Here is a 23,001-nt window from a genome sequence, read left to right on the forward strand (position 1 = left end):
TTACGTGCATATTGCAATTCAACTGTGGGGACGTCATGCATCTTGTTAGTATAAGGTCTTTGCACCTACTCTCATTGTTATCGCTTGTTCCCCCAACACCTTATGTTTTGCTGTTATCAGTAGTATTTATTTTCGGAATATCCAGATGAAACACATTCATAATAGTCTATTACTTTTAAGTCGGTACGCGACACTGTAGTTAGTGAACTTATTTTTCAAACGAATGTGTACGGGAACAGATTTGGTATTGTGTATTGCATTGATGGGACACGGACTGCTTGAAAGTGAATGTATTAAGCTTAGAAGGATTATTGTACTGTATCAATAAAGAGACCCCCCAACCCTCTACAACCCCAGACGAAGCAAACTAATCGAGAAAACCATATATACATATATGTACTATACTTTATACACATACGAGAGTGCATCAAGATATAAAGCGAAATACATTTTAATTAAATCATAAGGCAACGGGTTTTATTTACACATTCGTTGTGCTGTCGGAGAATCACTCGGTGATCAACTCCCGAAGCTAATCGCAATACTGGCTAATGCTTGGGAAATGGCTTAATAGGAGAAAATATATATACCAGTTGGATAAGTCATCACCAGAAGGTGCCGACTCCGTCCAGGCCAAGATCTCTGAAAAATAATAAGTTTCACTTTGGGGAAATCTCACATTTCGAAGACATTCTGAACTCACGGATTAAAGAAGGGCGAGCGTGGTGGATACTTCCGCTTTGGGGGTGGACATAAGACTGAATTATCCTCATCGTCGTTGGTCAAGTCTTCATGGCTTTGGTAGGGCTTCGCGCACGCCGAGTACATCTCCGCTGGACGGTAACCCTCGCTCGAGTGCTCGATCTTTACATGCACATTCAGATAGTCCTGCAGGAGGAAAACCTTATCGCACAACTGGCACTGGAACTGGCCCTCGTCGGTGTTAGTTACATGAGCCTCATGGTACCGATTGTAGTGCTGGTGCAGCTCCAGCGGCGATCGCATCCCACGTCCGCAGATGTCACAGATGTGGCTCCTGTCTACCGGCTGCGGAAAGTGGACGATCAGGTGGTCCTGCAGTTTCTCGGCAGAGCCGAAAGTCTGCTCGCACAACAGGCACGACAGGCTGATCCAGGAGAACTCGCACATCCCTGAGTCCATTTCTGGTGGCTGAAATAGAGGAAAGAAAACAATATCGCGTTAAAACGTACATATTTAGATTAAATTAAGGAATGATATTTGATATCTGAAGATATTTAATAATATATTTATGTGTACACTTTTCACGATTTTATATTATTCTTATAGATTCCTGTCCGGAATTTTGTAACATCAATTAGCGGCATAATGTGTATGTATGTATGTGTATGCATACTATCATAATTTCACACGACCTTGCATTTAAAAATATTCCCCTTTATTGTTCATTAATTAAGCATTAACGATCAATATACACAATAATCTTAATTATTAAATGTATTTAAAGCACAATCTAGAAAATAACTACCATTTTATTGGCTGGTATGTTGGCTTCTTCCGTTAATTCTGTTTGTTTTCTTAGTGCAGGTGCCTAACTAAGCCCTGAGAAATCGACAACCGCTCGTCTTGGTTCTTGGTTGAAATTTAAATTAATTTCTACACTATACGAGTTATATTTCCAAGACTGACTTTGCGCGCTCTCTTTTTATGTTCTCACTGTGTTTCCCTCTCCGCTATGAACAAAATAGAGAGGGTGGCAAGGGATCAGAGATGCACTTTCAGCTGTATTTTAGCTATTATTTCGAACGGGAAAAATTCTTGGGTCATTGCATGCTGGGCGGGGCTGTAAATCCTCAATATTTACACTCTTGAACAGGTAGTTAGACTTATGTACGTACATACATACATACAATCGTGGACATAAGTATTTTGACACAGATTATGGCTATATTCCAGCGCGTGTCTCTTTGTACTCGTACAAGTTACGGGATCCATTTCACTTTCCAGTAAGAGATTATATTTAAAACTTTAATAGCGTAAAAGATGTTACTGATAAGTAAATTAACTTCTTTGCTAAGTCACGTGATGTGAGAGATCATGCATTTTTGGGTGGCCAAAAATATTTTGACATTGCATTCAATCAGTTCTCATTTGTTTCGTGTGCGTTAAAAACAGTTTATTGTTATTTATAACTCCAGCTTATAAATCTTTTAGCAGCTTTAAAAACATTTTTTGTCAATTTTCCTAATTTCTGTACCGTTATTTAATGAAAATATGGGTAAAACACGGGAGCTAAGCCAAATCCAGCAAAACAAAATAGTAATTAAGTACCACCCAGGTATTTCGGTCCAAAACCTCAGCATATTTTATAAAGTACCCCGACAAGCCATTTACTACCAAATAAACAAACATAAACTGACAATTTCGACGGATAATTTAGTCAAAAAAAGGGCGACCACGCAAGACTACGCCAAGACAAGATCGTCTAATCCTTTTAAAATTTAAAGATAATGTCGTTATTATACCTAAAGCAGCTTCAATGGAAGTTCAAAACGATAATGATTTTTAAATTAGTAGAAAAACAGTTGAAAGAAGAGTTAAAAAGGCTAACTTTGCTACTTTGTGGCCCGTCAGATACCTTTCATTTCACCTAAAAATGAGTTGAAACGATTAGCCGATTAGGCCGCACTTTCTTGCGAATATTTTTTGGTAATCTGCAGTAAATTTCTTTGTTTTAACCATGGTACTCAAAAGGACTCTCATCGGTCCACAAAATTTGTTCCCAAAACGATTGAGGCTGTTAACAAATGATTTGGCAAAGGCTAATCGTTTCAACTCATTTTTAGGTGAAATGAAAGGTATCTGACGGGCCACAAAGTAGCAAAGTTAGCCTTTTTAACTCTTCTTTCAACTGTTTTTCTACTAATTTAAAAATCATTATCGTTTTGAACTTCCATTGAAGCTGCTTTAGGTATAATAACGACATTATCTTTAAATTTTAAAAGGATTAGACGATCTTGTCTTGGCGTAGTCTTGCGTGGTCGCCCTTTTTTTGACTAAATTATCCGTCGAAATTGTCAGTTTATGTTTGTTTATTTGGTAGTAAATGGCTTGTCGGGGTACTTTATAAAATATGCTGAGGTTTTGGACCGAAATACCTGGGTGGTACTTAATTACTATTTTGTTTTGCTGGATTTGGCTTAGCTCCCGTGTTTTACCCATATTTTCATTAAATAACGGTACAGAAATTAGGAAAATTGACAAAAAATGTTTTTAAAGCTGCTAAAAGATTTATAAGCTGGAGTTATAAATAACAATAAACTGTTTTTAACGCACACGAAACAAATGAGAACTGATTGAATGCAATGTCAAAATATTTTTGGCCACCCAAAAATGCATGATCTCTCACATCACGTGACTTAGCAAAGAAGTTAATTTACTTATCAGTAACATCTTTTACGCTATTAAAGTTTTAAATATAATCTCTTACTGGAAAGTGAAATGGATCCCGTAACTTGTACGAGTACAAAGAGACACGCGCTGGAATATAGCCATAATCTGTGTCAAAATACTTATGTCCACGATTGTACATAAATAGGTAGGGGCGTAGTCAAAAACAACCCTTACGAAAATTTGACACGAAATATCGTGTCTAGGAACGCCTATTTTTTAGATCTTTATGGGGAGCCGTTGTACATATGTACATATGTATGTATGTACATATATGTAAATACTATGTACACATGTATTCATCATAGTGAACAATTTGCAAACTGTGCCAAAGTAAATTTCCTTTCTTGTTTAATGTTTGCTTTTAAGATAAGAACCGTACCTAAGAACATACATACATACATATGTACATATGTACATCTTTACATAAATTCGATTTGTTGTTTTTTTTATTATAAAAACGTTTCCGTTATTATCTGAAGAAGCAGGATAACACATTTTTAACTAAAGCAACGCTTCAACATTAGAAACAAATATGTACGAATGTACACTCTTAATACATATGTACATACATACGAACATATGTATGTACATATATCGCCATATGTTCCCAAGTGTTTCCCATATTTTTGTATATTGATGGGATGGACGCCATTGATCAATATTTGCCAATACGTACATACATATGTACATATGTTTCCCAGCGATAAGGAACATGTGTGGGACAAACGACTGACAATTCACACTCCGCGGGGGTTCACATAATACGTCGAGGACTATATGTAAATATGTAAAGCAAGATTACCGATGTGAAGTACCCTTGTCTCGTTGTAAATCAAGAAAGGACGTAGTAGCAACGACTTTTTGCTTGGCCGACTGTGTATGTATCATATCTTTATTCTTATTCTCATTCTTTATGCTTAATTCTTATACATAAATATATATGTAAAATATATGTACAGATAAATATATACATACAGATGTACATAACGTACTTAATACATAGGAACCCGAGCAATTAACGGCTCGAATTTCTTAGCTGAGCTCATCGAAAATCGATCGTTATCTGTGTCATAAACATTATAGTCATCGCAGGGCTCGAACTCGATATCCAAAGTGCTGAGGCATCTAAACATTTTCCTTACGAAGCTGAATGTTTGTGTATTCATGAAATTATATACAGCTTTGAGTCCATTGCATGGGTCTTGAAAGTTTCATTTTATTGTGAAATCTTCAGAGAAGCGGACAGCTCTGCTGACATCCGCTGGAAGACGACGCTGATTTCATCCTGAATATTAGATATTCCTGAGATTGGCTTGGAGCTCCCTAGAAATAGGCATCACAGTCCAGCCAGAGATCGCTGAAAATAAAGAGAGAGTAGACAAGTCAGTGGGCCGTGGCGGCTGATAAGGCTTATCTGGGAACCTACGGGTTGAAGAATGGCGAGCGCATTGGGTACACTCTCTTTGGCTTTGCCGCGAAAGTAGACTCCAGCAGCTCGGACTGCTGACGTGGCGGATTCACATACTTTGCCGCCGGCTCTGTGGCCGGATTGTAGTTAGCGGCGGCGACAGCATTGAAGACTTTGGTGCTCCACACTTCCCGTCGCGTCCCCTCGGACGAAGATGGCGACGAGGGTCGTTCCGGCGAGGGTAGAGACTCCTCGACTGGTGACTCCTCGACTGGTGATTCAACTGTGGCCGGCGGTATGGTAGTCTCAGTAGCTTCGCTTCCACATATTCCGTGCTTGATCTTCATGTGCATCAGCAAGAAGGTGCGACGCTTGTACCGCTTTTTGCAGGTGGTGCACTTGAAGTGCTTTTGCACGTTTTTGCTGACCTCGTAGATGGGTGGATCCTCCATGAAGTGGAATCGACTCTGATGATACCTCACCGACTGGCGGGAACTCAGCCTCTTGCCGCACCACTCGCATTGGAAACGACCACTATGTCGTTCGTACGGGGTTTTGCTTGACTTCTGTAGAAGCTCCGGTGAAGTCGGCTTTAGCTGTTGGTTGGCTAACTGATGCTCCTCTGGGGATTGAGCTCGAGATTGTGCCTCTGGGAAGTTGCTTTCGTTGACCTCAATCGGCGATGGAACCGGCTGTTGGGGCTGATCCTTTGGATGCTCTTCTGAAAGTTGAGGTTGCTGCTCCTTTGGCATATGTCGATCCTGGGCTTCTATCGGCAGGACTGTGCATTGCAGCTCCATTGAGGGGGAAATGTGCAGTCGCTTTTCAATGGAGAACTGATTCTTCAGATGCTCATCTGGAAGTTGAGGTGGCTGCTCCTTTGGCATATGCCGATCCAGGGCTTCTATCGGCTTCTGCAGGACTATGCGTTGCAGTTCCATGGAGGGGGGAATGTGCAGATGCTTTTCGATGGAGAACTGATCCTCCAGATGCTCCTCTGAAGGTTGATGTGGCTGCTCCTTTGGCATATGTCTATCCATAGCTTCTGTCGGCTTCTGAAGAACTATTCGTTGAAGCTCAACTGGAGGTGGTGCCGGCTGCTGCATCATGAAATGAGGCTCATGGCGAAGCTCCATGGGTTGAGGTGGCTGCTCCGTTGGCCTATGTCTATCCATAGCTTCTGTCGGCTTCCGAAGAACTATTCGTTGAAGCTCAACTGGAGGTGGTGCCGGCTGCTGCACCATGAAATGAGGCTCATGGCGAAGCTTCATGGGTTGAGGTGGCTGCACCGTTGGCCTATGTCTATCCATAGCTTCTGTCGGCTTCTGAAGAACTATTCGTTGAAGCTCAACTGGAGGTGGTGCCGGCTGCTGCATCATGAAATGAGGCTCATGGCGAAGCTCCATGGGTGGCTGATATTGCGGAGGAATCGGCATCTTCTGGTAGCTGAACTGCTGTTCCATCATTTCCATCGGCGATTGGGGTGTCAGAGGAACTGACCTGAGCAGGCGTTGATGAATGGGATACTCCATTGGCTGTGGCTGATGGACGGGACAATGCCCTGGAAACTCCGGCATTTCTTGATGCAGTTGTATGGGAAACTGTATTGGTGGCTGATCCATTATCATTTGGTTGGGAATTGACATAGGTGGTTGAATGGGACCGGGACCTGGTATTGAGACCATTGGAGGAGGCTGCTGCTGGGGGAACTCCATGGGCCATGGAAGAAACGGCTGATACATCGGCTGAGTAGGCGGCTGCATCGGCGGCATTGCCGGATTCTGCGATGCCTGCTCCTGCGCCGTGTGCCAAGCGTGGATCTCAGCCGCGTGCTGCGTGAGGTGCTCCTTGAAGGTTTCGATGTCGTTGAAGGGCTGCTTGCACAGATAGCACGGTATACACAGCACGAATCCCGGCGGAACATTAAGCTGCCCGTTGCGGGTCAGAAGATCCGTGACCAGAGGCATCTCCGCAGCCTGATTCGGGGGCCAGCCATCGTCCGAGGGCGACTGCGGAGGTGTGGCCAGCGCCGACGGGACCTGGGTGTACATCCTGCGCGGAGCCAGGATAGATGCCACTGAATGGTTATCCATAGACTTTGATTCGATTATCTCCAAGTCACTGTCACTGTCACTGTCCCTATCCGACGGATGTGCTGCTGCGCTCTTGGGTTTTGCGAGAATTTTGACAACTTGTGGTGCTGTCGGATTGGATCTCAAAACTCAAAGACTCACCATGCTGTCCATATCCACTATAAATTCAGAACCAGAAAGCTAAGCTAGATCGAGAATCGGCGCACAACAGAACACGAGGTCACGGGCCCGGCGGTTGGAAGAAGAATGACCTGCAGGCCCCGTTTCGTTTGGTTTTATACTCCAACTGCGCGTGCGAGCGTTACGGCGTGACGATTGAGTGGGAAAGGGAGAGTGCGAGCCCTTATCTTTAGTCCCGCTATTTTCTCGGTCCTTTTTTCCTCCTTTTTTTTTTAGCTGTCGTGTGCGAGTGTGTGTGCATGCGCCGTCGTTGCTGCTTACTGTTCGACTTCCATCGCGAGACTGAAAATAAGAATTCGCTCGCCTTGGGTGATAAGACGGGACTAAATGGGTCTGTTTGTTCCCTGGGCTATTAGAAGCACAATCTTTTCCGAATGCTGAGCGAGCGCAGCTTAAGCAGATAAGATGTGAACTGCGATTAAACATTCATTAATGTTTCTATATTAATTCACCATGACAGTGTTCGTAAAGTACTTATTATATTGATTTATTGTATTCCGATCATTAAGGTACTCGTTCAGAAATTTGAAAAAAAAAAAACTGGAAAGGATATTTTTTGGCATGGCTTTCCCTTTTGTTATCTAGAAAGGATATTTATGGTCTTTTTTACCTCTTTGGATGTCAAGGGAAAACAGGTAAAAAGGGACATAAGTGACCAAAGTCATAAATGTGCCATTTTCTTTTAAAAAAGGATATCAAAGAAGAAAGGACACAAGGCGTCTGGGATGTCCTAATGAGGGTTCTTAGCGGGAAATAGTGAGATAAAAAAATCTCTGCATTGTAGGTGCTATTGTCTTGATAATGGACACCTTTTGACTTTGCGACCAAATGAGCCATTAAAACGAAGAGCCACACACATACATGCATATGTACTATATATACACTTCCACATATGTATATGTAAAAAATAACCCAGTCTTTATTAAAGGCTCTCTGCTTCTGTAAAAAAATTAACGAGACTTTAACGAAGGTCTGCTGTTGAAATCGAAAATCCTTTTTCTGCTCAGGTCTCTTAGTTATCGCCATTTCAAATATTCCATTTAATTGACCTTGGATAGTTGCGAACTCTGTCACCAATTGCTAAAAATAATTGTGGCTAATCGCCCCATCCGGTGCGAGCGGACGCTCATCTCAAAAAACAATTAATCCGCCATAAAAAAAAACGTCTTATCACCAAGCAAGCTTATTAATTTTTTAAATATTCATTTAGAAAGCGGCGGCTATTCATATTTCTCTTATCAGCTTCCCAGTTACAAAATTCCCAAATCGTAAAAGAAACAAAACAAATTCGACTTTCATATAATTGTTTACTTTGCATGTATAAATTTATTGCCCCAGAATTAGTTAATTGCTAAACACATCGTTATTTTCGCTTGGTTAATTGTTAATTTACCAAATTTTTGATTGTTTGCAGTCTTTCTTCTTTTTTTCGATAGCATTCGATTGGGATTAACAGAAAAAACACAAACTCTAGGATTGATTAATGCTGTTTTGCAGATTTGTTTAAAGATAATAGTAATATTCAGTAATAGCTGAGGGTGCACACACACGGTTTCATCCAATTTGTTACTCGACTAACTAACTAAGAATAGGATTACAGTTACGTATAGTAAAAACTACGGGATTGATTATACAGACTACGCACTTATACATATAGTAAAAGCTACTAGATTGATTATACAGACTACGCACTTATACAATGGCCGGTGCTTATCTATATTTACAATTCATATTTAAAATTCATATGTATTTATACATATATAAATATAATTACACCAATGTCAGGCAGTTTTCGCCCTCGATGCCTGAAATAATATCTATTTACATTACCGGATCTGAGGGAGCACTCTGCCTAATTTCTAATGAAACCTAAAATACCAGAACTAAAGCTAATTACGAGCTAGTGCTGGTGTCCGGGCGTTCGTCCTGGCCACCAGCCCCAATCCGTTTACAAGTAAAAGGTAAATGATCTCTTTAATGTTATGACTTGGTGCGTGCTTGTGAGTGGGTGTAGTATATCTACAAATCTGTGTGGTGCTGGTGGCGGCTGTCCTTCCGATTCTTCCCAATAGGAACATGAACGAGGGTTAATTATCTTCTAGCCGATGTGAGCGCGGTATGTGCGGTGAGTGCGAGTGAGCGGTTATTAAAATTAAAGATGGTTTTCAGTCAGTATCAGTTCACCCAGCGCGCCGTCATAGCTCTGAGTGCGCAGCATAACTTCTAGGATCGGCTGGTATTATGCAATTGCCCGCTGCTGCTGTTGAGCCGTGGATGCCTCTGAAAAAATAAGAAAAATACTAATTAGTTCCGGTTTCATTAACAAAAAGGAAAATCAAAAGACACAGAAAGCAATGAAGAACTAGAAACAATGTTAGGGTCAAGCCGCTGAAGTTAGTTTAATGGAAAACGCACGCAGAAACGGAACGAGAAAACACAGAAGAACCCAAACGTCGCACAATTTTGAGCATTCCACCTACCGGGAACTGGGTGCCAAAAGGATATTCAGTTTTCAGTTTTAAGTTATCTGTTTTTCAGATTCGTGTGTACGAGCGATCGCCCAGAGCAATGTCAGTGCACATGACCAGGCAGTCCGAGTTGAAGGACTCTACGTCTTTCTGCCCCCCGCTGCCCGGGGCACTTGACGATCGCATTTGTGCTTCCTGGTTGCCTGCCAAGATCAAACGGAAAAGGAGTGAGTCAAGAAGTAACAGATAAGAGAAGACGGTCTGATCTATGAAGCACCCCTAAGTGACTTTGTGCATCCTTGCTATCACCTTTCTCCTCTTTAGGGATACTTCGGTCATTGTCCTAGACACCGGCCAAGATCACACATGTTAACAATAAACTCAAGTAAGGCGCATAAGATATTCCCTCCATTTTCCCACAATTTGTGTGTGGACATTTCCAACCGTTTTGTAAGCGACACCACTTTGGCGTCATCCAGACGCACTTCCCTGGTCGTGTCTTTTCTTCTTATGCAATAAGCGTAAAAGATACCTTATACATATATACTATCCGATCAAAAATTAACCCCTAAGTCGTCGTACTTTAGAAACTGGTTCAGAGCTGCCTGAGGAAGGTATTAAGTGCACCTGTTCATGACCTGTAAGCTGTCTAATTTATTAGTTCCGTGTGTTTTAAATATATTTAAATATGCGCATAAATTTTATGCTATCCTCCAAGTGTTTATCAGTTAAATAGATAAACAATTACAGTGGTTGAAAGATCAATTTCATAGATAGATAGACGGAAGTAAAAACTCTTAAGCAATTTTACTTTTAAAAGAGACTTACCTTGAGATCCTCGCGAGGCTTCGAACTTGTCCTTGATGATGAAGCAGGCCGTGATCATGAAGAAAATGCCTCCCAAGACCTCCACGAAACTGGTGGAGAACAAGGCATACTGCAGTCCCTCAAATTTCTCAGCATCCGTGTACTAAAAAAAAAGAAAAAACAAAAAAAATTGTTTGCTGAAGTAATCTATATGACTAACATATCGGGTATATATTTACATCGGCTGCAGCTTTCATGGAATCGATGATACCGGTAGCGGTTGTACTGATCACAGCCGTGGCATTCTCCGCCACTTGGGACATACTCTGCATTTCCATCAGTCCGGAATCGCTGGGATTCTTATGCAGATGCTTCATAATGGCCTCTGATATCTACAAGTTCATTTTTATATCGATTATATCGCTTTTTTATCGCAATTAAATCGATTACTTACCGCTCCTACCAAATAAGGACTGCCGGCATCGCCAAGCGCATGCGAGATAAGAATCTGAAAGGCTTCAGCTGTGGAGCGACGCGTCGGAACTACCACATACTGTTTAATGAAATTAATGGGTTAAATAATGTTCAAAAGGACAAATAATTAGCGTTAAAAGAGTGCAACAGCAAAGCCAAAATTAAAAAGCGGAGCCACACCGATTATTAAGCTACGACTATCGATTACACCAAGCTGACAATACCTTCTTTTGGAGCTCCAATATATTAAATAATAAATAAATACATTTAAAAGGATGGCTCCTCCAAAAAGTATTCTACATTACATGTTAATTTTAATCAATTAATAAACAAAAAAATCAACGATTAATGCGTGTGTGTGTTAGTTTGTGCAGGTGTAGTTGTGTGGGTGCGCCTCTAGCCCATTTAAATTTGTTAAAAGCTCGCCAAAGATGGAGCCACTAAAGAATTTAGGGACAAAGAACCGTTCCCCCGTAAAAGAAAAATCAACATAGCATTGCACGCTCTCGGGTTCGTGTCCAAACCAAAGTGGGAACAGCTGACGGCGAGCCTGGCTGGGAACAGTTTGCTAGCAGCGGCGGCGGAACCTTGTTTTTCAAGTTACTTTTTTTTTTACTTTTAAATTAAATGTGCCAATATGTTGCTGAACTACTGAACTTTTAGGGCCACACATTAAGTTTTTACTGTTATAACTACAGGTGATTTGATGGGGGGTTGTGTGTGTGTGTGTGTGTGTGTAGTGTGTTTTGTGGGGCAAAAATTACGCAAAGCATTTATGATATTACAGCAAGCCTGTACACATAAGCATTTCCCCATAGCCTAGGTCGTCTATACTAAGTAATAAAACCTCCGATAACGGCTATCTCTAATCACGGTCGCTTATCGCCCGTCCAGTAATTAATATAGCGCCACGCAAGAGGGGCTCCTCCCTCTTCTTTTTCGGGTTAGATAATCGCACACCGAATTGCGATTGCTTATTTTTGTCACGGAATCGCTTTTTGCAATGGCAACACACCACACAAATGGCAACAAAAAATAGAAGCACACGCAAATCAAGTGCGTGGTAAAAGCAAAAAGAAATATAACAACTAAAAGAGGCGACAAAAAATAAAATGAAATACAAAGCAAGAAAGTAATGCATTGGCCCGCTACTACGTCTATGTATACTTGTGTGTACCGGCCTGGTCTCTGACGTACTGCCAATTTTAGAACATGCCACCCAATTTACGTGCGAGAGCTTCCTACGTCCACGGAGTGGATTATATGTCATATCCATTATCTAGCGCACATCAGCTGTTTGTAGAGCCTTCTTTCTATATCCATTCATGGAATATATAATCTTATCTGGACGGCTTTGTCAATTTTGATGATGTAGCATCAATAACATTTAATGTTGATTTCTAAATCCATTTATGGTATATATGTGCAATATTATCTAACATGTCTAGTATTTCATATAATGATATTGCATAGTTAAGAGTATTTTGTACCGACCTATTCTTTGTCTATCTTATCTAGAGGGTTTAAGTAGTATTGCATCACTTGGTGCATTTCTGTTGCAAGGTATCTTTATGAAATCAGGTTACATTATCATACAGAAATATTAATTATCTAATATCTAATTCAAGAAGGCGAATCCCATTCATCTTGGTTCAGTTGTTGTAAAGAAAAAATCAAAACACACCATGAATAATCCGTTTTTAGGTCATATCTCTACAGTCTTATGATTTGTGATTTGATCAGTTGTTCAAGTTAGGTCTCAAGAATCAAAACAAAATCCGCCAGACTTCGCCATGAATCACTAGCCTCTCCTCCCTTCGCTGTCTTATAATTCTCTTATCAAGGGCTTATCTCCCCAAAGGCGGACAAACGTGACGTGCCGCCAAAAGATAACCCTCGTGAATCCAATACGAGTATTTCGACACCTTGAGCTAGTGACTGAATAAGGGGAACTTGAGCTTTAATAAGGTTATGTGTACACGACACCCATTGGGGGTTCAGTGTTGAAATTTTTGGCACGCTGCAAGTGTTTCTTGGGGGTTGGACACTCCCCTTACTCCCCATAATAAAATGGGAGCAGAGGGATGAAAGTTACAGCGAGTAGTTGAAGCTCTACATAGATTACATTTACAAAAAAAGTTAATAAAGCGAAATGAGAGCCATCTTCCCCCTTGGGGAAGTAAAACTAAATTGTAAGTTATGATGTAAGAGGCGTATCTGTGAAGTTTCAGAACCTTAAGGCAGCTGAGAAACGGAAGTTGCAACTGCCCTCCAGTTCTGACTCTTCGTGAACCAAAAGCCACTCCCAAAATTAAATAAAGACAACCACAACATGGAGTATCGAATGACCATCACCAGTAAGAGATGCGGGTAAGAACAACACAAGAGTTAGAGGTTAGATTGTGGGTGCAGGGTGTGGTGTATGTGTATCTCTGGTTTTGTGCAGAGTGTTGAGTGTGTGACTAGTTATAACAGTAAAAAGTTAATGCTTAAACTAGGATTTCGTTGTGTATTTAATTACAGTTTACGTTTACGATATATATATACTCAAAACAATACGTGGGTGCAAAAGTTACAAAGCATAAATAAGGAGAACTCAGCGCAACTTGGCTTACCAGCAAAATGTCCGCAACAATAGCCCAATTCAAATTTAAAGCTAATTGCCCGAAAAAGATGAGTGAATAGGTTGCCGCCGTGCTACTGTTCACCAGCAGGACGGCTCCCGTCAGCAGTGGAGCACTCAGGAGCAGGCCAAAGGCGCAGATCACCGGATCTGCCGTGGGATACCGTTTGATCATGAACGTGGACAAGAACGAACCCAACGGCACGCCCAGCAGACCGGCCACCATGGTGATTAATCCAAAATTGAACGCAACACTAATTTGAAATTTCGAAGGGGGTACACATTCGGTTAGTCAATGCCAAAAAAGCTTTAGGAAACCCCTTGCCCTGCAGTGCAGCCTACTTGTTAAGATAATACGATCAAGATCACCAAATAGGTTGCCCTGCAGGACGGGGTTGTAACAAAATTTAACGAGCTTGGGGGTTAGGGCGAAAATTGGGGCTTAACAAGACAGAGGAAGCACCATTTAGAACGATTGTCGCAATGGTTCGATGGGTGTGCTATCGATAATCGAATTGGCTGTGGCTTTAAGCTTTTGTTTCTGCTGCTGCTCTGGATTCGGCGTCATCTTACCAGCAGGATATCGGCCACAATGGACCAGCACAGGTTGAGCGCCACCTGGGCCACGAAGACGAAGAAAAAGCACAGCATCTCCGGGCTCGACTGGGGCACCATGAGAGCAGCAAACACCATGGGTGCCGATACGAAGAGTCCTCCCGCACAGATGTACGGATCACAGTTCTCGTAGTGTCCTCGCAGGCGCTGAGCCAAGATGGAACCCATCGGCACTCCGATAAGGCCCGCCAACATGGCCACAATACCGAACTTGTACGATATGCTTAACGACGACAGATCAGAAACCATAGTTGGTAAGGCGCACAGCTCGATTGTTTCGGGGATTCATTATGGGGTCGGGGTTCTGGGTCAGGGGAGGCAAGAAAGCCTCATTTTCACGAACACAACTCCTTTGGATTGTCTAGAATCTTGATAGGTTTCTAGGAGTTACTTTTTGTTTTCTTATAGAGTCCCAGCCTAAGTTCGTGAAAATGAGACTTGTAGAAACCAGAATTAGCACACTTACTCGTCCTGAACGAGGTTCTCGTTGCCGGGCTGCATCTTGAGGCCTAGATAGATGAATGAAGGTCCCCACCAGGCCAATGCTCCGGCCACAAACGCAACGCACGTGAATCCTCCCGTGGAGAGCATGAAGGAGCGGTTCTTGAGCAGAGCCTTAATATCCTGCTTGTAGGTAGTGGCCTCCAGATGGTGCGATCCTTCGCTTTGACCCCGCTCCGGATCCTTGATAAGCATAATTAGCAATACGGCCACAACGCCCAAGATGGGTGTGACCCTCAGTGCCCAGCGCCAGTTGTTGGCCAGGTGAGCGGTTTTCGATCCCACGATATATCTGAAAAAGAAGAGGTTGGGGGTCAGTGATGATTGACTTAGTGCTCCGGGCTGCATTGGCGGCCAATTGTGCGTTGCATAAATGCCAATCAACCCCCCCAATTGACCCAGCACTCCCCTAATTGAATTAGAGGAGCCGTCGTCAATTGCGGCATTCCGAAACCAAATCAATTTCAATTTCCCCAAGAGGAGTCGCGTGACTTCTCACGCTTCTCCGGCCGCGAGAAGCGCTGATTAGCATCCCAGTGTCAGGTTGCCGCCTCCCAGCCTCAAACTTTGGCCCCATCGCCTGTTGCCAGCGATTGATAAGACAAAGTTGCAGACTCAGAATCAGACGCAAGATAAGAGCCCGGATGCTTTGCTGATCACCGATCTGAACATTGATCCCAGATGGCAATGTCTTTGTAAGACTTACCCCAGACCGGATCCCACGGGAATGGCAAAATAGAAGAGGGCTAGCATCCTGGAGCGCATGTCGTGGATGAACAGATCCGAGATGATCGTCGGCGCGATCGTACTGTACGAGGCCTCGCCGATTCCCACCAGTGCCCGGAAGGTGATGAACCAACCAAAGTGCTGCATGTATGATCCCAACAGCGTGGTGGTGCTCCATAGCCCCACCCCGACAGCCATAATCCAGGGGCGGGAATAGCGGTCACCCAAATATCCAAAGATCGGGGCGCACACCATGTACGAGATAACGAACACGGTTTGCAAGAGGCCGGCACTGTCATTTCCGATATTGAAATCTTTAGATACGTCTGGCAGGACTCCTGGAAAAAGATATGGATACAAGGATTAGATCAGAGATTACAGATTACAGCAAGAATATAATGAACTTTGAATCACTTTATATACAATTTAATAAAAGTAAAAATGTGAAAATGGTGCAGATTATTATTATTATTAATTTTTTAAAATTTTATTGGTGAATATGCAGAATGCGCGTGATGGGTGATATATAATGTATATTTATATATGGTACCGCAGCTACTAACATACATACATCAGCCCATCCCCAGCGGGAGTTGCTAATTACACAAATAAATAAATGGTTAATACCAGTCTGCCAATATTCGAGTGTTTTTTACGTAAGCCCGTATTTATGGGGTCGTTGGGGGGAGTTGTCTCTATAATTAGCACTCCAAACATCCACACAGTCATGGAAGCTCAGGATGACTGAGAAAAAAATTCCGGAAATATGCACAGTGTTTATGGCTCATCATATTTTCAGAAAAGAGCCAATTAATTAACCCATTGGTATCTATTAAACAGCAGCATAGACTAAATGATAAGAGAAATTCGAGTGGATTGGTCATACTACCAAAACTATTGATACAGAGCATACATTTTTTATCATATCTAGGGTGTTACCCTTTTAAATGGTCAACAGTCGATACTTGGCCATCGATTGCCGGCAACAGCCGCTCTTCAAATTGTGCATCTCCAGCAGTATCGATATGTATTTGCTGCAATCTGTGTCATGATTTGAATTTTCAATCATTGCGATCACCTTCGCACACATTTTCTCAGGTATTTCCTGCACGTCGTCTTCACCTGATCGTTTAAAAATTCATTAGCAAACGGATGTGCAGCTTGGAGAATAAATGGCCAAAACGACCTCATCGTCAATAATAACTGTATGTTTGCCGTCTAACGCTACTTCCTACATTCTACATGCAGCTCTAAAACAAAATGTTGAGCTTTAAAGCCCCGGCTCGTCCCAAAGTCTGGGTCTTTCTTCGTACATTGGCCTTTCCGAATTGTTAAAAACAACAACAATTACAAAATATAGAAAAATACCTACTTAAAGTGCTTGAGCACCCGAAAATAAACAACGGCCCACAAATAAAGTTGATGAGGGGACCCGGCGGATAGGGGGCTCGTAGAGTGGAGCACAGAGAGAGTGAGAGCGGGATCAGAAGCCGGCAAATGCGGCAGCAACAACAAAATACAGAAAGCTCAACAAGTTGTGCTGCAAATAGAGAGAGCGTGCGAGAGAGCCGATCCCCCACGAATAGAGCCGAAGCGATGCGAGACGTGGCACGAAGTGCTGCTACAGTGAATCAGCGTTTGCTTTTTAATTATTCCATTTTCTGGGTCTTTTTGCTCATTTCGCTTTTGAGAAATTTATCGTACGATGTTTTCGACCAATCAGCGCGTTTGTTTGCCTTGCCCAGTGACGTAACGGTTGGAGGACGCCACGCGATAAGTGCGCGTGTGTGTGTGCGCTGCATTGCGATTGTGGGCTGGTTTGGGTGAGGCATCGGGCTTGCGAGCCTGTATGTGTTTGTAAATATTGCTATCTGGTTCCGTCGCGCAAGGAATTTCGATTGTTTATGGGCATTCTTGGCCCCCGCTGCCAAAATCAAAATAATAATGAAAAGCATCTATGTATAAGTACATGTGCTATGGATACTCTACCGAAAGCCCCCTTTTGGTTGTCCACTTGCAGGGGAGTTCCGTAGACGTACACATTTGTATTTCCTTTTAGCCGGCGGCCGCAATTTTAGAACCTGTTTGGCGCCCTCTCGCTCTCAATTCTCTCTCCCGGGTTGTTCTCTCTTTGCTATTGGGCACATGACAGTGCGATTCGCAGGTGTATCAGCTGATACCTTTACTATATTTCAGGGAGTGCAGACTTTTACTTAAAAATGTAATTCGTTCAAGCCTAATCTCTCCGAGTGGAATTTTCTGGCGCACAACAAAAAATAATAATATTATTCTTAGCAAGTTAAGGCTTATGGCTTGATCTTTGAACGAAATAGACTGGGGGAACTACAGGAAAGTACTTTAAAATAGAGCAAAGTACAATTATTTAATATTAAATGTTGTAATTGCTTTAAGAAAATTTATAATAATTGACAATATTCATTTGGTCTAAAAAATATCATTTTTTAGATTCAAAATAAGTATAACTAAACAAAAAAGAAATACAGTACCAAAGGCAAAATACTTTTATTGTATACCTTAATTTCCCCCTGAGCCCTTACACTCCCATAACGCACTGTACTATACCGATGAGGAGAAAATCGAGAACGTTGCTACGTTGAGATATAGCCAATATTTATAACCAGGCAACTGCAAAAAGGAAAAACAACAAAGCCCGGTCTGACGCTCATTACCATGAATGAAAAAGTTGTTTCTGACCGAAAGTGACACTAACTGAACTGAACTGACTGTTCTCAGTCTGGGATATTCTGAATCTCGCTCGCCCAGTAGCGTCTGGTGACGTTGGCCTTGAAATATCGCGCGATATGAGTGCGATGTGCAAGCTTTAAAATCGGACGATGATTATATATCCGAGACCAGAGGCTGTGACTTTCGCTTTGGAATGCGCTGAGTATTTGAATGCCAAGCATTCGAATTGTTTCGGGGGAAAACTTTCTTTTTGTGGCGCCATGTGGAAATCAATTGTGAAAGCCATTGGCCAGCGGCAGAAAACACTAGGGAAAAGAGCTCCAGACATTCCCTACCCCAACCTTTGTTTACTATTCCTCGCTTCGCCATGGTTTTTCCTTTAGTTAATTCAATTTGTTTGAGCAAAACGTGTGCAACGCCTGATATTTGCGTAGGTCGTTGACACAGAAATGCATGCTAGATATACCCAGCGATTGCAAAGTAGAACAAATTAGAACCAAGCCAAAATTACAATAATAATATGCAAAGTATTTAGCTTTTAATACGTATTAGAAGCGCCTCAAAGTTAGGGCTAAGTGAACAATACAATTTATTTTATGAATTTATATAAGTAAAGGTATAAGTTTTGCAATTACTCATTGGAAATTAAACTTTTTCAGTTACTCGAAATTACCACTACTTTTTACAAAAGCAAGTCCAAGGGTATTGGCCATTTCGGTGTGTCAAGGTTTTCAATTTTTTGTGTGTCTTCTGTTTATTTATTATTTCTTTCTTCAGCCGTATGTGATGGCAACAAAATGGAAAGTTTTTCGTGTATCTTTCAATATCTTTTGGTTGAGAAAACATTTCAAGCGGAAATAAAACCAAACTCGGCGACTTTTAACAAATGCAAAATATGCACAAAAGCCCAGTCAACACCATTAGGCGAAAAAAGCAAATAATGTGATTACATTCGCTTGCTAAACACGATCAAATAAAGGCCAAAAACAGAGATAGTGTGCGAATTTTGTTGCCACTAATGTCTGTTTTCGATCAATGGATATATAGACACAATTATTCAGATCTCTCGAATTGGAAGGGGGCCAAGAAAATTACGTCGGAAGCACAGAGCAGAACGGAATCTTCATGGTATATATAGTATAATACGCCTTCTTCATTCAGTCCACATAGCTATACGTATATCTGTTGACCAAAATAACTAAGCTTCTCCGATCAAAGTTCGCTAGCAGTGCAGAAAGCAATTTACTGTCAACAATACTGCCCCAGAATACCCAGCAGGGGTCCCCCCGATCATGAATGAAGAGGGCCATATGACATGGTAGTATAACATCAGCCATCGTCAGCAAAAGCTAAAAACAAAGAAAGAAAAAAAAACTATGCCAAAATTGAAAATTCAGCAAAGCCGGAGGTCGAAGCCAAAGGCCAAGACGCACTTAAACTTGTAATGATATGTATACTATTAGGGTGGCCAGACATCGGGCGATACGACTACGACTGCTGTACTATATAATACGGTGAAATACTATATATGCGACACATGAGCTGAGCTGTAAACGCGGCGAATGTGTCGAAATTCGCCTGAAAAAAGAAACCACCAGGCCAAAAGCAAAACAAAACAATATTGGCAAAGGCAATCTAATCACGGCAAAAAGGCCGAAAAGAAGCACACCGCCAGCCACACGTGTTGTCCACACCTGTGTGTGATCGAATGCAATTTAGCCGTGCAGCGGCTCTAGTGTCAGCCACTTCATGATAAGACCTTAAAGTTGGACAAAGTGATGATAACATTGCCACTGGAAAATGGCTGGCAACCTTGAGAACCAGTTGCTTATTTTAGTTTTCATATTGCCTTGCCTGGCCGTACGCTAAAATTCTCAAAAATAAACACAAGTTTTCCACAATTAATTAGACGCACATGGTTAATTATGAATTTTCGCGCAAGGCCCTGAGGGAAACACAAGCAAATTGAATCCAAAGAAATCCAGGGTGGCATTGATGGGCGGGCGACTGATTCATTGGCTCGTCCGTGTAAGTGTTATCGCCATTTTCAGTGAGTAATTCCTTTTCCTGTCTGATTAAAACTCATATGATGTTTCAACTGGGCACTTTCCGTTCAGCATTTCCCTAATTGGGGGATTTTTAATGGCTTAAAGAAAAGGTGCATAATTGATTTCTAATTGACTCGGCAGAGGATCGGTGCAGTGATTTGTATGACGTGCAGCCCATTATCATTGCAAAATATTCGCAGGCAAGTCAAATAGATTTTCATTACGATTGTGTAATTTGGCAGACTTGAACAAAAGTTCAAATACACAAGTTTAGTGTCAAAGCGCAAAGTATAATTATATTCTACTAATTACATGCATCTTTCTCGGTTTATGCATGCAAATAAACAGGTGTCCGCCAACGTGTGTCGACTCGTTTAACCCATTTTTAATTGCACTTAGAAGACATTTTTTTTCCACCGTGTACCCGTGGCGAACAAACAAGTTTCCTTTTAATTTACACTGGGGTTTTGTGTAACGGAATGTGATACAACCAGACACAATCTGAAGTCCACTTCTCCATTTCTAGATAGGAGCAATTCCAAGTCTGGAAGAATTCCCAGACTTTGTAAAGTGTCCAATTGGAAGAAGCCCGCATTTACAGACGGAAGAAACTCAATAAATAAAGCACCATTTCTCCGCTAATGCCATTAATAAATAAACCCTAATGAATTGGAAATTGGAGTCACTTTAAGTGGGTTTATTTATAGGCCGTAACATGCGATTACCCGGTAATTGTCACGCGGGCGGGTTCTAATGACCAGCGATCACTCCCCCCAATCGCCGATCGTCGGGTTCCCTACGCTCAGCTCAGCAGGGAACAGGTCAGGTGGCGGCGTCGGCTCTATTATTATTATTTTATCGCACTTTAGTGCGAGGAATATTCGCGAATCGGTTTGATCGATTGCCCACCCAGCGCCTAGTTGTACCCAATGGAAATGTCCCGGGTTGGGTGCACAAAAAAGAGGAAGCGGATTCATTTATCGGCGCATTAACAAACGATAAAAAATTCAACCGCATGTCGTCTCTGTATCTGTTTGATGAATATTTTTGGATCGCGTGATTCAATTGTAAAGCCGATTAGTCATACAATATAGTCAGCTAAATACTACCCTTGCGTATATAATCTTTATAGTACATTTTGTAAACAAAAAATCGCGCTACGTAAACCATGATATGATGATGTGTTCTGTTATTCGCCAGTGATTAAGTCACAACTTCTACTGATTACGTTTGTATACAAATAAAATTTTGAATATTTTCTTATTAAACATTTTCTTAGCAATCTTTCAGTTTCGTATACATTTTAGAGCGCTTGGATTCATTAAAGAATAAAGAATTGCTTTTGTGGTAGTACTCATTTAAATCCTAATTTTGCTTGTTTGTTATCTATAGCAATCGGTTTCCCTAATGTCAACACACATGTTGTTATCTGATGCGGAAACAGAAGCCCACTTGGCGTCACAATGGAAGGGAGGACTGTTTCAGATGCATTATCTCTGAGTTTCGGAGCAATTTTAGATTAAATTATGCGGGTGAAGCCCGAACAGGGGGCTAAATCTTCAATAGAATTGTAATTTTAGAGCCTGGCAAGCAAGATGCCTTCCAAAAACATAGAATAATCTCCTCCAGCTTAGGAGTAAAAAGCGAAATATATGTACACATGGCAGATCGGGCTCCCGACGAAGGAGTTCAGTGCCCACCCTTGCCCAGGACTTACCGGCGATCGTGAAGCGATCCATGTAGTTGATGAGGTTGACAAAGCAGAGCACCGTGACCGTGAACCACTGTGACCGCCCAACGGCGGCGAAGCGCGTGGGAACGGCTGATTGGAGTCCCGGTATGTTGGGGTCACCACCGTACTGGTTGGGTCGCAGGCGCTGCCGCTCCTCTTCCATACTGTCCGAATCTGAGGGCATAAGCTGCTGTGACGAGTATGTCTGAGGCAATCCAATGGGTGACAGATTGGCCTGGTTGGCCACATCCTCCCGACTGCTGCCGTTGCTGCTGCCGCTGCTGCTGCTCTCGACCATCGCAGGATTATCCATGGCTGCCGCTGTGGGGAGCGGTTGGTAGGAGGGTTTCTGGTGTTTCAGCGACATTCACCCGACGATCCTCTTCTCTCGCACCCTCTTCTTTGGTTCAAAATTCGCCGAAGATCTCAATAATGGCAACGCGGCAAAAGTTATTTGCACACTCCCTTTGCCACTCTCTCTCTCTCTGTGTCTCTTTCACAAACACACACTTGGCGCACACACACACACACAGAGAGCTCACAGCCCACAGCGGAACACGCGATGAAAGCGACGACTGCAAAAGAATGTGTGTTGTTGGCCACAGTTCTCTATTTTCGCGAATCTCCACTGCCAATCTCCACTTTCAACTAGATTGCCTTATCGCGATTGTGCCTCAAATAGCAGTTGCAGTTGCGGTGCTTCTCTTTATTTCAGTGTTTCGCGATTTTCCGCTTTTCGCAGTACGTGCCGTTGAATTTACAGTTTTTTTTTTTCGAATGGCTCGCATCGACTTGTATTTATAGCAACCAGTGTGGCCAGATGCCAACTCGGCTTTCCCCCTAAAAAATCTCAAATAGTTGAAATTTCCTCCTAAAAAATCAAGATCTTTGCTTTATGTATTACCGATATATATTCAAATCTCGGGAATCAATGTTATACATTGATGCAGATACACGACGATTACTTGACTATTTCCTTAAACAAACCATTCACAAAAAATGTTGACCGTTACATATTTAGTATTTAGTATTTTTTAGGGACTTTTATGTAATGCCTAATGGCGGTAGAGAAAATGGGAAGCGGTCGGAAAAGGTTTGAAGACTTGATAAATCGATAGGTTCGACAAAAAAAACCCGCGCACTTCAAAAATGAAATTAAGCTCATGAAGTTAACAAATAAAATAATAG

At 42.0% G+C, this 23,001-nt stretch overlaps 3 protein-coding genes across 6 annotated transcripts; all 3 read right to left on the reverse strand.

Annotated features, from left to right (window-relative positions):
* Positions 1-455: 455 nt before the first annotated feature.
* LOC108078229 (uncharacterized zinc finger protein CG12744) lies at positions 456-1,700 on the reverse strand. Its single transcript, XM_017171930.2, has 3 exons — positions 1,508-1,700; positions 704-1,170; positions 456-642 (listed from the first exon to the last, which is right to left on the reverse strand). The coding sequence occupies exons 1-3, from the start codon at positions 1,508-1,510 to the stop codon at positions 606-608; spliced, it is 507 nt and encodes a 168-aa protein (XP_017027419.1). The 5' UTR covers positions 1,511-1,700; the 3' UTR covers positions 456-605.
* Positions 1,701-4,310: 2,610 nt separating this feature from the next.
* Positions 4,311-7,376, reverse strand: Lime (Linking immunity and metabolism). The gene is made up of 3 exons (XM_017171928.3): positions 7,075-7,376; positions 4,859-7,005; positions 4,311-4,789 (listed from the first exon to the last, which is right to left on the reverse strand). Exons 1-3 carry the CDS (start codon positions 7,084-7,086, stop codon positions 4,756-4,758), a joined length of 2,193 nt encoding a protein of 730 aa, XP_017027417.1. The 5' UTR covers positions 7,087-7,376; the 3' UTR covers positions 4,311-4,755.
* Positions 7,377-8,400: 1,024 nt separating this feature from the next.
* Positions 8,401-22,605, reverse strand: spin (Protein spinster). Of its 4 annotated transcripts, none has more exons than XR_005991107.2 (9): positions 21,799-22,605; positions 15,308-15,665; positions 14,567-14,893; positions 14,059-14,323; positions 10,843-10,941; positions 10,628-10,780; positions 10,410-10,551; positions 9,594-9,784; positions 8,401-9,393 (listed from the first exon to the last, which is right to left on the reverse strand). XR_005991107.2 is itself a non-coding variant. In XM_017172051.3 (8 exons), exons 1-8 carry the CDS (start codon positions 22,178-22,180, stop codon positions 9,353-9,355), a joined length of 1,767 nt encoding a protein of 588 aa, XP_017027540.1. In that variant the 5' UTR covers positions 22,181-22,604; the 3' UTR covers positions 8,401-9,352. The 4 variants fall into 4 exon arrangements, 2 of the variants coding, with proteins under 2 accessions (XP_017027540.1, XP_017027541.1); XR_005991108.2 differs by lacking the exon at positions 14,059-14,323 and adding an exon at positions 13,478-13,739 and having other exon boundaries at positions 21,799-22,603; XM_017172051.3 differs by lacking the exon at positions 9,594-9,784 and having other exon boundaries at positions 21,799-22,604.
* Between the last annotated feature and the right edge of the window lie 396 nt (positions 22,606-23,001).

This window comes from Drosophila kikkawai, chromosome 2R (genome assembly GCF_030179895.1).
Source record: "Drosophila kikkawai strain 14028-0561.14 chromosome 2R, DkikHiC1v2, whole genome shotgun sequence".
Classification (NCBI taxonomy): domain Eukaryota; kingdom Metazoa; phylum Arthropoda; class Insecta; order Diptera; family Drosophilidae; genus Drosophila; species Drosophila kikkawai.